Below are 16,092 nucleotides of genomic sequence, written 5' to 3' on the forward strand. Positions count from 1 at the left end.
TTGTTTAAGTTACTTTTTATAAATTAATATTTTAGACTGTTTTTTCATCCTATTCAGGCTTAGTTAATCAGAGTTTTTATGATATTGTAAGAATTATAGGACTCAGAGGGTTGTTCCAATAAAATGAATTCTTCTTTATTGTTATTAATTTTAAGATTATTGAACCATCCTAACTCTGCAGAAGAAGGAGGAGAAGATAATGTGGAGATAGAAGTGTCACATTCGTTTTAGTCATATTCACTCTCTACCTAAAGAGTTTATTTCTACTTGCTATAAACACAAATTTTTTATGAGGATTTTATGTTTCTGCACCTTGATTTCCACTCTTAAATTTCTTTAGCTTGTTCACTAGAAAATAATATTATATAGTCTGCGTGAGGATAAAAACTATCTATTTAATTAATTAAATAAAATATTATTATAATCATTGCATTAAATATTTTCCTAAAAAAATAAATTAATGAAGTTTTTTTAAAATCTTTATTCAAAAATAATATGGCAATTGGTTGTTTAATGGAAGATAAAAATGATGAAATTTAAATAATTAAAGGGAAATTTATGGGCTTGTTAATTTTTTTGAAATCAAATAAAAAAGTGGGAGAGAAATAATGGGAGCAAGAATCAAAATTAACTGCTTGATTAAGTGAACAAAATTATACAAGCGTTAAAGTTTATAGGGTGAAGAAATAAAAAAATATATTTTTAATGAAACTAAATATAATTATTTATTTCTTTATTTCTTTATTAAATTTTGTCTGTTTGTTTTTTTTTTATTGTATTTTTTTTGTATGTTTTGGAATATGACTTAGTAATGCATCATAAAGATTTGCAAAGTGTATTAATATTGAAAATTTAGAGATAAAAGTTGCTTATTGCAAATTGTACATTGATTTCACTAAATAATTTTATTAATCAATCAATAAAAGAAAATTTCGAACAACTTCACCACCCAATCAATCAATTAATCAATCAACCAATTTTCAAGTCAAATAAAGTAATAAATTCTTAAATTTCTTTTTTTTATTGTATTTTGTCTTTTAAGCGAAATTAGCAAGAGCAATACATAAAATGACTTTTAAATTTTTTAAATGTCTAAGCAATTAATGATAATAAAATTTACCTTCAATTATGCTGCAATAGAGACTGTTTTTTATGTTATCTTATGAGGATTCTTCACGTTTTTTGCTGAAAGAAGAAATAGATGATCCAGCAGCAGAAGCAGCAGCTTAGCTGTTAGAAGCACTAGCAGTAGAGTTGCGAAGAGGTCTGAAATGAATCCACATCTCTTCTTCTTAAGAGGAATAAACAAGTTCGAGGAATTTGCGATTTGTATTCTCACTAAATAAATGAGGGAAGCTTTCCTTTGAGAAATATTCATTTAACTACTGGTTGTCTTCTATAATTATCAAGAATTTTTTACGAGTTTAGAAAGATTCATCAGAATCACTGCTAGTGTTCAATTCGAGTTTATATTTGCTGTCGTTTTCTATGAAATCAGGAGTTTCTAACCATTCTATTTGGTCCACTATTCCCATCTTATCCTAATGGATAATACATTCGTTGCGCTTTTAAGCAATATCATCTTCTTGCATTAACTTTTGAATAAAATAATACAGTTAATCATCGAATTCAAATATATAAATTGATAATTAATTAAATAAATAAATAATTTAGCTTATAGTTTAGATTTGTTTACTTAACATTTTATATTGATAAAAATGTATTCAAATCAAGGAAATAAATAGTATTTTGAGTAATATTTTTGTTGCAAGTATAATTAATTAGTAACAAAATTAAATGCCAGCTAAAACTCTTTAAAAAAATAGAGTAAGGTTTGTGATTTCAACTCTTTCTTTTTATAGCAATTTCGAAATTTAAAAATGCTCTTTTGTGGTCATTTTAAAATAAGCAAAAAAGAGATTGGATTCTTTTTGCAAATATAGAAATGACCGAATTAAATTAACGATTTATGACTGTTCAATAAAGATTTTCATAAAATAAAAAGTAAAGGGTCTTTATTGAAGCTTAAGGCTCTTTCTTTTAAAATAATTAACATCTCTCTCATTTAGTTAACATGAAAATCAAGACAGACTTTTGCTTTTTTTGATTGTCTTGTGAAATTAAATAAGATGAAAATAGTAAAGCAATACTAATTTTCAATTTATTTGATCCCCTCCCTTTTATCTATTACTTTGACTCTTATCAATCAATAATATAGGTAGGCATGCTACTCAATGAAATACAAAAACCTGATGCAATAAATGCAAATTTAACTGGCATACTTAATCCCATACGATGATGTCAATAGACATAAATTTTAAGTAAAATTCTTACTTATTAGTATTCTTCCTGAGTTTAAGCGTGATAGGCTTATGATCTTTTGCGCATTTTCAATTTGAGCTGTTGATCAATAAATCAATAAATATTTTGAATGGAATTCAGTCAGATAAGTATATCAGATGAAATTAATATATAAGAATTGTTTGATTTCGTTTTTATATAATTCTTTTGATTTTTTCCAAAATTTAGATCTAGCGAGGGAGGATTTTATCTTTTTTGATATTAAATTAATTAATTAATTTATTAATCAATCTTTGTTTCTTTTTTTTTATTAATTTATTTTCTTAGTTTCCACTTTTTTACACTATATATTAATTATCAAAATTTTCTGTGCAATCTAATTTGAATCGTTTGATATAGCCTGTTCATCCTTTTATAAATATCCTTAGCCCCTAAATTAATAATTAACATACAAAAAAAAACTAACTAGCAAGCTCTTCTTCATATTCATTCAATTTATCAATGATAAGTTAACCAAATTCAATTAAATTCCAAACTAGTTTCCTATATTTTCCTTTATACACTAATTGAGTCCCCTTACTAACTAACTAACTAACTAAATAACTAGCTCGCTAAAAAATCTTGACTGATTAATTAATTTATTTATTTTATATAGTGTTTACAGAAGTTTTGAAAGGTTTTTAGTTGACAAAAATCTCATAAAAAATAATAAAGGCATCATTAATTAAAAAGCAAAAGCATCCAAAAATATAGATAGCAAGCAACTCCTAAAAATACAAACATTCTTATAAATATAAATAAATAGCGTTTGCTTTAATAACTAATTGCTTAATAATATATCTGTTTTATTTATTTATTTATCTATCTATCTATCAATCAAAATAACTTTCCTTTTTTTCTACTTTTTCTCCTAATTTAAGTATCTCTTAAAATCTTTCAAGCTGATTTTCTATATTTTCATTTTTTTGTTTGCAAACTCCATGCTGGGTAATTAAATTTTTACATTTTATATTATTAAAAAATTCCAAAGATCAAATATGGAGAACGCTGGCTCTCAGTCATATGATAACTTTGCTATTAAATACCTTAAACTGTTGGGTAGAAGTGATACGGCATGCTTATAAAACGTATGTTAAATTTAGCTGAAGGTCTAATTAAGTATGTAGACCAGGATTTTCTTACTTTTAAAAAAATAATAATAAAAGTCATTAGAGGGTCCCCCAAAATTTGATTAACATATTTGACTCAGTTTTTTTATTTAAAAATATTTGTGTACTGAAATAGCTTAATTATATCTTATCAATAATTACTGAGCTTAATCTTTCATTTTACAAGAAACATTTGTTAGGTAGTTCTATTTATATAAACTTATAAATAGAAAGTAATTAATTCGAATATATGAATTTTTATATTTATTTATTTATGTTTTTCTTAAAAAGATTTTTCTTATTCAATATTAATTTTGTCAGTCAGTCAGTCTAATAGAAAAAAACATTCAAACTACTTCTATCTTCCTTTTTATATTTTCATTTTGAATGTGCATGCATGCTAAAATTTTGCCTTTATATTTTGAAATTTATTTATGGTGATTAAAGTATTTACTGAATAAATATTAAAATCTTATGTGGAGTTGGGTTATTTATTTTATGCAATAAAAACCATTCATATTCTTATTATCTTTATACTCATTTTTTCCTTTAATTTCAAATGGCAAAATCTAATTTGATGGTTTTGGATTTGCTCTCTTTTGAAGGAAATCCATTTAAATTTGAAACGATATTGTTGAATAAAATATAAAAGAAAAAAAATTAATTTGCTTTTTGAAATTCAACAATTATCTGATTCATTTTCTTCCTATTAAAGTATTTCATAATACTTTAGTAAAAAATGTAATAGGAACAAATAAATGCTTTAATTATTTTTAGTTGTATGAATGAATTGAGATAAATAGATTTTTTCAAATTTGCTATTTTGCAAAAATTATACTTGAATCACAAAAATACTTTCAAATATAAAATAAATTTAGTTATCTTTATCAAAAATAAATTGATTAAATCTTAAAATTTGAAATACAGCCATCTTTGAAAAAATGCACAACAATAAAAAGCCCTTTGAAAAATATTAGTGGAGTATATGGATTCGAAAGTATTTATTAGTTTTAAATTTGAAAGATAATTCTTGCTTATTTGTTTTCAAGTATCTTTTTAAATTAATTAATTAATTGTATGCCTTAATTTACACTCAAATATAATCAATTTCAAATATATTTCCAAACTCCTTTAATTACTTCTTTAATCGATAAGATCTTACTTTTGTAAGTCAATAATGATGAAATTAAGTGTAAGAAAAAAAATCTAAAAACTATTATTTCCAATTAAAATCACGTAAATTATTTAAATTAATTATTGAAGCTCTTGAATAATAAAAGTCTATTCAAACTTGTCCAATTTTTAAAATACTCTCTTCCTTCTTTCGGTAAGAGGTAAAAGTTTTAATTCTTATATATAAATCACTAGCATATACTCATGTTTAACACAAGCAAATTTGTATTTCAATTATTAACATTATTTATTGGTATTCATTTTTTTTTTACTTTCTATAAAAAAGCCAATTAGTTCTACTTTTTACAATAGATTTACCACTTAAGCTATAATCAAAAAACCTCAAGGGTAACTTTTTAAAATATTTATTTAAGATTTCTTTGATCTAAACATTTTAATTAAATATAAATTTATTGCAGGAAATTACTAATGAAATGTTTTTAAACAAATCTTTAAATATTTTGTTTACTTTTCGATGACTTTCTTACAATCATTAGAATCAGAATTGATTTGGATTATTTTTGTTAAAATACAACCAAAATAAATAAATTAATAAATAATTATTTCCAATAAATTAAAATTACCTAAATCGATTAAATTTGTTTATGGAAAATACTTGTTTTTACAAACATAAGATAATTTGTGAATGAATAAATAAATATTCTTGCATTCTTAAACTTTGTTTTGTATTGTAAAAAAGAAATGTAAGAAATTAATAAGTAAGTAAGATAGTAAATAAGAATTTTAAATAAAAAAATAAATTAAATTTTGATTATGTTAAAAATTTATCTCTTCTAAAGAAATAGAATTTCTTTTATAGGTCTATGAATATTTTCCTTAAATATACATACACAATTTGGACGTGGCATTTAATTAATGTCTATTTTAATATTCTAAAAGGAAGCTTAACTTTCCATTTGCAGAAAGGAAAAATCTATTTATCTTCAGCTTTGAAATGCCATTGAGCATATTATTTCATTTGTAAGGCTTCACTGATTATCTCTATTTGTAAAGTCCCTGCTGATACTTAGCTAACTATTTGAAAAGTGTAGAAGTTATTGAAATAGGGAAAAATTATTAAATCTCAAGTTATGATCATAAATATTACTAAGAAAGTTTAATGCAAAATAAATACATAATTTATTTAAAAAATTTTATTAACATAAAAATCCTTTTGAAAATGTAAATTTCCTATTTAATGAATATTCAAATAGTAATTAAAAAATCTTTTTAAAATATCTTATAAATAATATAAATATGACATGTTATAAACAGTTTGATCTAAAAATATAATATTCCATTATGATATTTTTGATTGAGTATGAGAGCAAGTAAACTTGTATCTCAGTCATTAAATTTAAAATTGACTTAACTAAATTTTGAAAGATTATATTATTTCAGCTTAAGTTATTCATTGCAGATAATTAAAAATTAGAAAGTTCTATTACTTTTAGCCAAAATTTATATATGCAGCTAAGTAGTTCTACTAATACTCCAGAAACCTTTTAATCGGTCAAATTACATTAATTTACTTTACTTTTTTTAAATGTTAAAAAAAATCAAATACTTCAAACAAAATATTCAAAATTAATTTTGCAACCTAAAATCTAAAAATAGTACATAAAAGATTTATAATTTTAGTTATTGCAAAATTAGCACTTCTTTAATTATTTATCTATAAAATTTTGGAATAAATTATGAGTAAATAGTGAATAAACAAATAGGTCTTAAAAAATAAAAAAATATTTTTAATTTATATTTTATTTAGCTTTCTCTATTAAATTAATTGATAATTCTATTATAATTTTTGTGTTATTTTTTTTTAGAATTACGATTCCTTAATAACATTAACTTACTTTTTTTTATTAATTTGCTGTTTATCATTAAAGAATAAACATTTTGATTATTAATTACTATCAAATTATGTATGAGTATTTTATGTTTTTCAATACTTTTATTTAAAAAATTAAAAAACTATTAATTAAAACAAATTAAATTTTGTTTTGTTTTGCTCTTTAATATCTTTTCTGCTAATTATAATTGATAAATTAATCCACAATTATTTGTTTTTAAAAATAATTTCTCACTAAAATTAACATTCTTTTTTTAAATTATTTTCATCACAAAAGAATAAATAAATTCTATTTTATTTTAAACCATATTGAACTTTTTTTTTTTCGTGAATTATATTTTCAAAAGTGTGGCTAATTTATTATTTTATAATATAAAAATTTTAACTACATTTTACAACTATAATTAAGCAAAAAAACAAAATTTTTTTCTTTTTACTTAATAAATTTTAATTTTTAAACTATTTTTCATAAATTAGCAAATAAAAAATTTAAATTTTTTTTTTCTAAATTAAATCATATTGTTTTTAATCCGTTAGTTATGTTTATAATGGAATATTCTTATGAGTTGTTATTTAGGTCGATTATCGTTTTTAAAAAAGGTATTTTTTTTGAAATTTAGTTACTTTAATAGATGCATTAATGATAATCTACCTTACATCTTTAGTTTTAAATTATAAAATAGATTTAGTTGGATTTTATTAATATTTTAAACACTTTTATTGAAAGTTTATTGAAAATGAGTAATATTTACAGGTAAACTAAATTGTAAAATAAACCAGTTTTAATGGTTTGATTTAAAGATTACTCAGGTTTCTAATTAACTTTTAATATTTATAAAATTTATTATAAAGAATTATTCCTACCAAATTGTTCTACATACAAACATCTTCACATTATAAAGAAATATCAAATTATAAAAAAAAATAAGTTTTTATTATGAAACATTTCTTTTAAAAGTAAAGTTAATTTTCACTGCACAGTCCCTAATAAAAAAACAACCAACCTATTGAGGCGTATTATAATCTAATTCAGGATAAAGGAGAAAATTCTCCAAGTTTCCATTTTGAAAATGCTAAAAATAATTTCAGAAATTCATCTTTAATTGATGAAGAATGTTGCTAAACAGACGGTTATTCTACGTTTTATAAAACTGAACAATCTAATCAATTCACTAATACGAATGATGGTTGGTTTAAGAAAATTCCTAAAGCAGAAAATGCTTTGAAGTTGAAAGGTTTAGATCATAAATCAAATAATTCTACTCCTCATTGTATTCGACCTAAAGCAATTTCTTTAACTTCTTAGACAAGTAGCTTTTTAAATAGGATTTAAGATCCTTAAGTTCAAAGAAAACAATCAGTATAAGTATTTACAACACGAAACAGCACATTTGGGCATTCTTAACAATAAAAAATAGAACATCCCCAGCCCACAGCCTCTGATCAAATATAAAATAAAAAAACTTAAAGGAAGAAGAAGCAAGAAAAGATTTATAAACAAACTGAACGGGTTTTAAAAGAGATCGAAGTACGTAAGCACACATTTACGACATTTGGGTTCAAGGCTTAAGAGAAATCGGAAGATCCTCTTCTATAGTACACTATCAACAAGATGCTTAACTCTAACAGGCCCAAAGGTTCTATGTAACGACCATTTATAATTTAAAATTCAACAATCTTTTCACACAAAACTATGTTTTAACTTAATTATTATTATTTCGTATTTAATTTATTTAATTAATTAATTAATTAATAAATTAGGTTTGTAACAGATTTATGGCCAGAATCTAATGTAAAATAATTTATTAGTTATTAAAAAATGGGCTAGGGAAAATATATTATGAGAAAAATTGCTTAATAGGCGTTTAAGTAATCCACAGACAATTATCACTCATAACCAAAGGTAAGTTTTTATTTGCAATTTACAATATTTTAATTATTTTCAAGACTTTAACAAGGAAAGATGAAGAGGGCGTTTACTATTTTTTCAAAGATAATGCTCCTAATGATAATCGCTAACAGAAGTAAATTCAAACAGTATTTTAATCTAAAGACTCAAAGTACGAAAAGCTAATTAAGAAGTTCGTTCCTTAAGAGTAGGGAGAATACTAATTGAATAGTAATGTTTATAAGTATGATCCAAATGCTTGCTCTGAAATAGTTGAGCAAATCTACTAATAAAATTATCAAGATAAAAAGTTAGAGTAAATTATTTGATTTAAAAGATCGAACATTTAAAAAAACTATAAAAAATAGAAATTAATATAGTCTAAGCCTAAAAAATTAATAGTCTCTTGGTGGAGATGAAAAAATCTTAGATTAAAATGACACCAAAAGAAAATTATCATAAAAGGGATAATTGTCTCCCTAAATCAAAAGATAATCTATGATAAACTATGCAAATAAGTTTAAATTTTAAAAAATAAACAAAAAATATCTTTTCTTCTCTAAAGAAGAATACGATGAAAAGCTTGCACTCAAAAATATGATTATAGACAAAATAGTAAGCTAGCTTTATTTATTTCAATTTATTTTTATGTTTTGTTAAAAAGAAAAATTAGATTGATACGGAGTCAAACAGGATAGATGATCTAAGTCAAATTAATAAAAAAAAGTAAGACCTAGACAGCAACAACAACAACAACTATTTGGGCATAAAAACGAACAAAAATAAAATTTAATTCTCAAATAAATTAAACAATATATTTGAATCTATCCATGAGTTTTAGGTCAATAAAAAAAATTTAAGTGAAAAAAAGTAATACCAATCATTTACTATATTCTATTAAATTGCTTATATATTTATTTTTATTAATTTTGTTTGTTTACTTTCTATTTTTTATTAATTTAAGGGAAATTGAAAATCTATCAAGATAACTAAATTATGCAGTGTTTAAATCAGTGGAGCAGAATTTATTGCACAAAGATGATAACGAAACTTGGGGTGATAAACAATATTCTGAATCTTCTTGATTTGGTACAAATATGAATTCAAATTGATATTTAAAATTAATTAATGATTTTCATTCTTTTAAATGAGAAAGATTTCACACAGATATTAATAAGGGATTTATTAAAATGTAAAATTAATTAATGCAAGATAAATGAGCTGAATTATTAAAGCCAAATGAAAAGCTCAATTAATTAATATTTTAAAGCAGATGAACTAAATAAATTTTGAGTGTTTAATCTTTCAATTAATTAACTAATAATATTTATTAAAAATTTGATATTTTAAATTTATAATATAAATTTATCAACATTTATTTGTTGGATTGATATAAAATTAATTTAAAATTATATAAATTTGTTATAATAAGTTAAAATTTAGATCATTAAAAGATAAAAATTAAAAAAGTTTAAATTTAGAATTATAAATAAATTCTTTTGATTTTTTAATAATTTTACTCTAAAAGATTTTATTTTTAATTAAAAATGTTTAAAAGTGAATGAAATAATTTAAATAAATTAAAATATTTATCTACATAATTGATTTAAAAAACATGTATTAAGTAAGCTAGATTGTTTAAAAAGGAACAATAATATTTTTTTAAAAAATAAAATGAGAAGAAAAAAATTTATGTAAATATTAATTTTTACAACTAAAAGCTTTTAATAAATTAACAAACTAGTTTACAGATAAATAATTTATTAATTTTTAATCTTTTTATAAAATGAACTATAATTTTCTTTACTGTATTTTAAGTTTAATATAAATAAGTTTTAATAATCAGGCTAAATATCTGAATCATATTTTTTATTCATTACTTTATGGATAAGAGCAATTGTTCATTTTAATAAATAAATTTTTTTGATTTGGGAGAAAAAATTAATTTTTATTTAGTGAAATAAAGTTAATTATATTCAATCTAGTACATAAAAATCAATTTTATACTTTTTAAGAAAGTTATAATTGTCAAAGCTCTCTGTTTTGCTCGATTGTGTTAGCTTTCCCAAATATAGAAGATTGAATACCACTCATAGCATGAGCTAGTATAAAATTTCTACTTGCCTTTTAAAGTTTGTGTGCTAAGTTTGTGCTAGGAGAATCACTTCCTGCTTCAGATGTACCATTAGATATAACAGTTCCATGCTTTTCTTGGACCTTTTATCTCCATTTATTCTAAATTCTCATAAAATCTATAAGATCAAGTTTACCACCAGCTTTTTTAATTTTTTCTTTCTAATTATATTTGCCTGTAGAAAAAGCTAACTTGTTAGTGAAATTAGCAAATTATAAGCTTTTATTTCTGTGAGAGTTGATTTTATTTCTTTTGGGATTTAGTATCTCCTTTTACATTTATTCGTAATCCTATTCGCTTTTTAAAACCATCTATCTGAGAGCTTCTTGAGACTTTTAAAAATAATTGACTTTTTGTTATTTATTTTGTCCAAACTGCATCATTTTTTCAACACTAGAATCACTAGCTATTTTGAATAATTTTAAAAATAAATATTATGATTAATTAATTATATTAACAATAAAAAATTATTTAGTTTTACAGCCGAATAATGGTATATCTGATAGAGTCGAAGTTTTTGTTGGCTACATTTTCTTCTTTTTTTATTTGTAGATTGGTTTGCTAGGAGATTCATTTTTCTGCTCATCATTTGGCTCAAAAACTTTGCTCGAAGTTTTTTGATTACCTAGTATTGAAACTGCTGTATTGTAAGTCACATGTCTATTTGTGCCAATTTGCTCTTTATTATTTAAGCTATTTTCATGTTTATCTTCTTTCGTAGTTGGCTTTTAGTTTGCATTAGCTCCCTCGTTGGTATTTCCTTCATCCAAAAATAAATTTTTAATAATTTTATGATCAGACATAATTTCTACCATTCTTTCACCTCCACTCTTATTTATATAAGATAAAATTAAAATTTAATTCTTCAAACTTATAAGAAAAATGCTTACTTAAACCACTACATATTCATCATCTATTTTTCTTCTTTCTTGAATACGAGCAAGAGGCTGCTCTCTCTCGTTAAAAAACTGAGGAATAATACCATTACCCATCCTTTATCTAAACTGTAATTTTTTGAGACAAGTGTAGAATTCACTCTTATCAAAATCTTCATCCTTAATAGTCAACAAGAACTGAGAAAATCTTTAATTGTAAGTGTTTACATTTTCACCCACTATATTAAAAAAAAGATTGTTAAGTTTTAACTAAATTTAAATTTTCATAAGCAATTAAAAAACTTTAAATTTATTCAATTAGCTCATTTAAAACATTTAAAATCATCTCAAAAAATAAAAAAAACATTTTTAAATTCTAGTTTTGTTGTTTGTTTATTTAACTCATTCATTAAATTTGGATTTTTGAAATTTTATTTTTTTAAATTCAACAAAATTTATTTTAAATTAAAATAAAGCGTTTGTTAAAAATTAGTCAGCAGAAGTTTAACTTGTTAAACTAAAATTTCAAAAAAAGAAGTGATTTGTGTCATTTAAAAATAATTAAATTACAAATGTTGATGCTTTTAAGGAGTTCATCTAAAATTTTATCTGTAGTCCAACCTTGCTAGCTTACTTTAGATTAATTATTTTTGGAAGATGAAAAAAGAGAACGCTTTTCAGCCTCAAATTTAGATTCTAAATCATTTATAATCAAAACTTGATCTTCGCTGCTTATATTTAAACTATTCATAAGATTTCTTATTTACTTAGCTAAAGCACGGTCACAAAATATATCTTTTTTACTGGAATCTTTGTTTAAAAATTAATTATTAACTTCAGTTACTAATTAATTTGATTGAGGTGAAAGAGTATTTATTTAAATTTCAGAATAAATCGGACTTTTTGGTTGTTATGTTTCATGATGTGAGTACCTATGCTGAAGGTTATTAATTTGATTTTATAATGAATTAGACATATTAGAAGAAAAAGCAGTACTAGTTGCTGTTTGATGTTTTAGAGATTGCTATAAATTTTTAATTTCATATTAGATAATTTTTTCTTTGATGAGGTTTTCCATAGCATAATCAAGGCTTAAGACTCCTTAGTTTTTCTCTAATTTTGATTTAATTGGGAGCAAGTTTAGATAATGGAATTTTTGTTCTTATTCAATACAATTTTGAGTAACTTCTTTGAAATCAGATAGTGTTTTTGAAGACTTTGAGATGTAGGTTTCTTTTTAGAAATATTTATTTGTTGTAAGCATTTTAGGTTTAAATTATTCACTATGCTCTCTCGTATAGAGTGGAGCAGGTTATTCATGAGTAGGTCTGTTGCTCCTGATCACCAAATTACCTGTGCTATACCTTTTTTGTAGACTCATTCCTGAAGATTGAGAGGATTAGAAAAATCCCTTTTCTTTATCGTTCACATTTTTAGTAGATTAAGAGTGAGAAATTTTAAAACTATTTCGATTATTATAATTGCTAAGAGGAGTCTCTTTATTGCTGACTTGTAGAGCTGAAGGTCTCTTGCTACTGATACCATAGTCATTTAAAGGTTCAATTTCGTTGATTTGATGTAAAGAAACCCCAACTTTAGGGTTTTAACTTAAATACCCACCGGCTGTGATATTCTAATTTAGTGATTAAGAAGATAGTTGCTTGGGAGAATTGTAATTTTGAATATAACCACTTTATAGATGTGCAGATGGAGTTCTTCTAAAGTTTCCAGTCTGATTAGAGAATTATGATGGATGATTATTCAAACTGGAATTATTTGTAGTAGAATTTCCCATTCCGATCGTAGTAGAATTATTATGATTTGATAATAAATTTAAGCTATTCATATTATACACATCACTGAAGCTTTAAGAACCAATATCTTTCACTCTTTCAGGACTATGAATTCCTAGTTGACTGAGATTTTTATTTGAAACATTATTATAACTAAGGGTTTAGTCTTTTGAAATCATATAAGAGTTTATTTAATCAAAGTTTTCTTAACTGTTCAATTATTGTCCTTCTTACTACTAAACAATTATCATAGGATTCTGCACTTGTTTCTGATTATTTAAAATTTACAATAAGAAAAAAAAAAATTTAACTGAATGAATGAAATATTAATTAAATAAAAAATTTACTTTGTGAATGATAAAAATGTTTTAGTTTAAATTTTTTATATTTCCTTTTTCATACAAGTAGTTATTTATTTTATTAATTAAATTTTATTCGTTATCTTAAACAGATTGTTTTTCAAGTTGCTGTAAATCTGGAAAAGCCTACAAGAGTACTCTCCTTATTTCACCTATTTTTTGTTAATATTTAGTGTGAAGATATTTGTTATTGGTTTATATACTTATTATCTTTACCTTTTTCTTCTAAAAACGTACTATATTTTTATTTAGCATCTGATAACAACTCTGAAACATGACTCCTAAGCTTATCAGAAAACTCGTAAACTAAAAATCTTTTTATGAAATTAATTTTTATTTAATAAATAATAAATTCTGATTATGTAAAAAATAATTAATGCTTAACTATTATTTATATAAGTAGGATTAATATAATAAAGAAAAAAATAAATCATATCTTGTAATTTAAAAAAAGTAATAATAAAATTTATTTAATAATTTTTTTTACTTCATATTAATCCAATCGGAAATTTAGAGTGCTTCTATCATTTTCTCAAATTTGAATAAATGTTCATAGCATAAAGCTTACATCATTGTGTTAATAGAAAGACTGCTAAATAAAAACTCACATTTTAGTTCAAGGATAGAGTCAACTTCCTCAAGAGGTTTTGAATGAAACTTTTTTAGGAGTATTTAACCTGAGAATCTGTAATAGTTGAATACTTTATCGTATAACTTTAAAGCTTCAGGAATATTTTGAGATTCAAAGTAAGTATTAGCTCTTACTTATAAAATATCACCACTTAATCTATAAATTTCCATACTGATAAAATCTCCAAATAAGCAATCAACAAAACTCATAACAAATTAATATCCTTTTTCTATAAATTTAAGAGCCATTTACATGTCACCTTCTTGTTTATAATGCCTTTATTAAAAGTATTTTTAACATAAGTTAGTTAGTTACTTTAATTTAATAAGATAAAATATCAATTAAAAATGTAAATGTTAATAATTTTTTTAAAATTCTAATTAAAATTTAAGAATTAAATTTAACATTTCTTAATTCATGTTCATTTAATTAATTAGAATTTTTTAATTATAATTTATCTTGTAAGTTAAAAAATTAATTTTTTGCTCAATTTATTAAAACTTCTTATTTCAATCAATCAAATTTATAAATTGATTCAAGCATAGTTTGCATTCTATTCTAATTTATAGCTAACTAATCAAACGAACAAGCATACCAATTAATCAATAAATGAAACCAACTATTTGTTTTTATTCATTTTAAAATTACCTGTAGAGAAGGAGAATTGTTTTTAGGAAATACAATAAATAGTTTTCTTTAAAAGCTTCTATTTTATAGACATCAAAATGCTTTTTTTGAACCTTTTCTGTTTGTTTAGTGTCAATAGCTTCTTCTCCTACTGCTTGTTCTTGCTTGCTTTAAAGGCTTTGATTATATTAACTTTAATAAGCTCCTTATTTAGAGTCTTATATTATCATTTCGCTGATTGGTTCAACATTAGCACTGGGATTGTTTAAATAAACTGTGCTTCTAAAATTACTGTCAAGTTTTTAATACTTTCTATCATTTTATTAGGAGAAAGATTCATAGTTGTAAACTAAATCTATGATAAGATTTTCATAAATCTATAAATTCTCTAACTATATTTCAATGATTGTATTTAATTTATCTAAACGAGTAAGAGTTGGCTTTTTTTTATGACTATGAGGAATTTAGCTTGGCCCTATTGAGAAGGGATCTTTTTCTTATTATTCCTGATTTTCTTATATTTCTTTAGCTTTCTTTTTAATCAGTTTAAGCATCAATTTATAGCAAGTATGCATGTAATGATGCATTATAATTGGCTTATACTCTATATCAATGCCTTCCTTGTAAACTTATTTCTTTAGTAAGTTAAAAGCCTTACTATGCTGTCCTTGATTGATAAATTTTTTGCTGACTACTAAAAAATATTCAGGCTAGTTGGCTGTTAATTACTACAATCCTAGCCTGAAAAGCTTTCCTGCCTTTTTATGTCCCATCAAATTTTTCCATAATTTTTTCATTTTAACTTAAGTGCTATTTGATGCATTATTAGATCCTAAATTATCAGAATGAGAAGGTGTTTGATGCTGATTAGATCCAGCATTAAGACCTAAAAAATTGGGCGAATTCATTTTTATATTCTCAGAATTATTTATTGAGGATAGAACTAGTATACTAAGAATAAATAAAAACTTAAAAAACACACTATTATTCTTATTCTAGCAAATAAGGTAATTTATGATTATTAGTTTTTTAAATTATATAAAGTTTTAGTTTCCTATGCTAATTATAATACTTTTGATAATATCCTTTCAATTTTGATTGATTAATTTATTGATTAATTGTTTATATAATAAATAAATTAAATCACCTCAAGAATCTTTTAACATATAGCCAAAGTTAAATTAATAATTTAATAATGTTAAATTTTCTTACAAAATTAGAAATTTTTTATATAAGTTATGTTACCTTTCTTTAAAAATTCATATCGATGTCATTCTAAAACAATTGAGGTCAATTGACAAAAAATATTTT

General features: G+C 23.0%; 4 protein-coding genes across 4 annotated transcripts; 2 read left to right on the top strand and 2 right to left on the bottom strand. All coding sequences in view use genetic code 6, as the record gives it.

Moving 5' to 3' along the window:
- Positions 1 to 53: 53 nt before the first annotated feature.
- On the bottom strand, positions 54 to 2,388 carry TTHERM_00678050 (hypothetical protein; the record flags this gene model as incomplete). Its single annotated transcript, XM_001027781.2, has 3 exons — positions 54 to 391; positions 1,121 to 1,595; positions 2,335 to 2,388. The coding sequence occupies 3 exons, from the start codon at positions 2,386 to 2,388 to the stop codon at positions 54 to 56; spliced, it is 867 nt and encodes a 288-aa protein (XP_001027781.2).
- Positions 2,389 to 2,459: 71 nt separating this feature from the next.
- TTHERM_000678069 (transmembrane protein, putative) lies at positions 2,460 to 2,930 on the top strand (the record flags this gene model as incomplete). Its single annotated transcript, XM_012801022.1, has 1 exon — positions 2,460 to 2,930. One exon carries the CDS (start codon positions 2,460 to 2,462, stop codon positions 2,928 to 2,930), a length of 471 nt encoding a protein of 156 aa, XP_012656476.1.
- Positions 2,931 to 7,411: 4,481 nt separating this feature from the next.
- On the top strand, positions 7,412 to 9,447 carry TTHERM_00678070 (hypothetical protein; the record flags this gene model as incomplete). Its single annotated transcript, XM_001027783.2, has 6 exons — positions 7,412 to 8,118; positions 8,236 to 8,343; positions 8,433 to 8,678; positions 8,731 to 8,977; positions 9,027 to 9,232; positions 9,327 to 9,447. 6 exons carry the CDS (start codon positions 7,412 to 7,414, stop codon positions 9,445 to 9,447), a joined length of 1,635 nt encoding a protein of 544 aa, XP_001027783.2.
- A 943-nt stretch (positions 9,448 to 10,390) lies between these two features.
- On the bottom strand, positions 10,391 to 15,689 carry TTHERM_00678080 (hypothetical protein; the record flags this gene model as incomplete). Its single annotated transcript, XM_001027784.1, has 8 exons — positions 10,391 to 10,902; positions 10,978 to 11,326; positions 11,387 to 11,610; positions 11,942 to 13,433; positions 13,512 to 13,675; positions 13,740 to 13,837; positions 14,011 to 14,430; positions 14,803 to 15,689. 8 exons carry the CDS (start codon positions 15,687 to 15,689, stop codon positions 10,391 to 10,393), a joined length of 4,146 nt encoding a protein of 1,381 aa, XP_001027784.1.
- Positions 15,690 to 16,092: the final 403 nt, after the last annotated feature.

The sequence above is a fragment of the Tetrahymena thermophila genome (assembly GCF_000189635.1).
Source record: "Tetrahymena thermophila SB210 genomic scaffold scf_8253823, whole genome shotgun sequence".
In the NCBI taxonomy this organism is placed as follows: Eukaryota; Ciliophora; class Oligohymenophorea; order Hymenostomatida; family Tetrahymenidae; genus Tetrahymena; species Tetrahymena thermophila.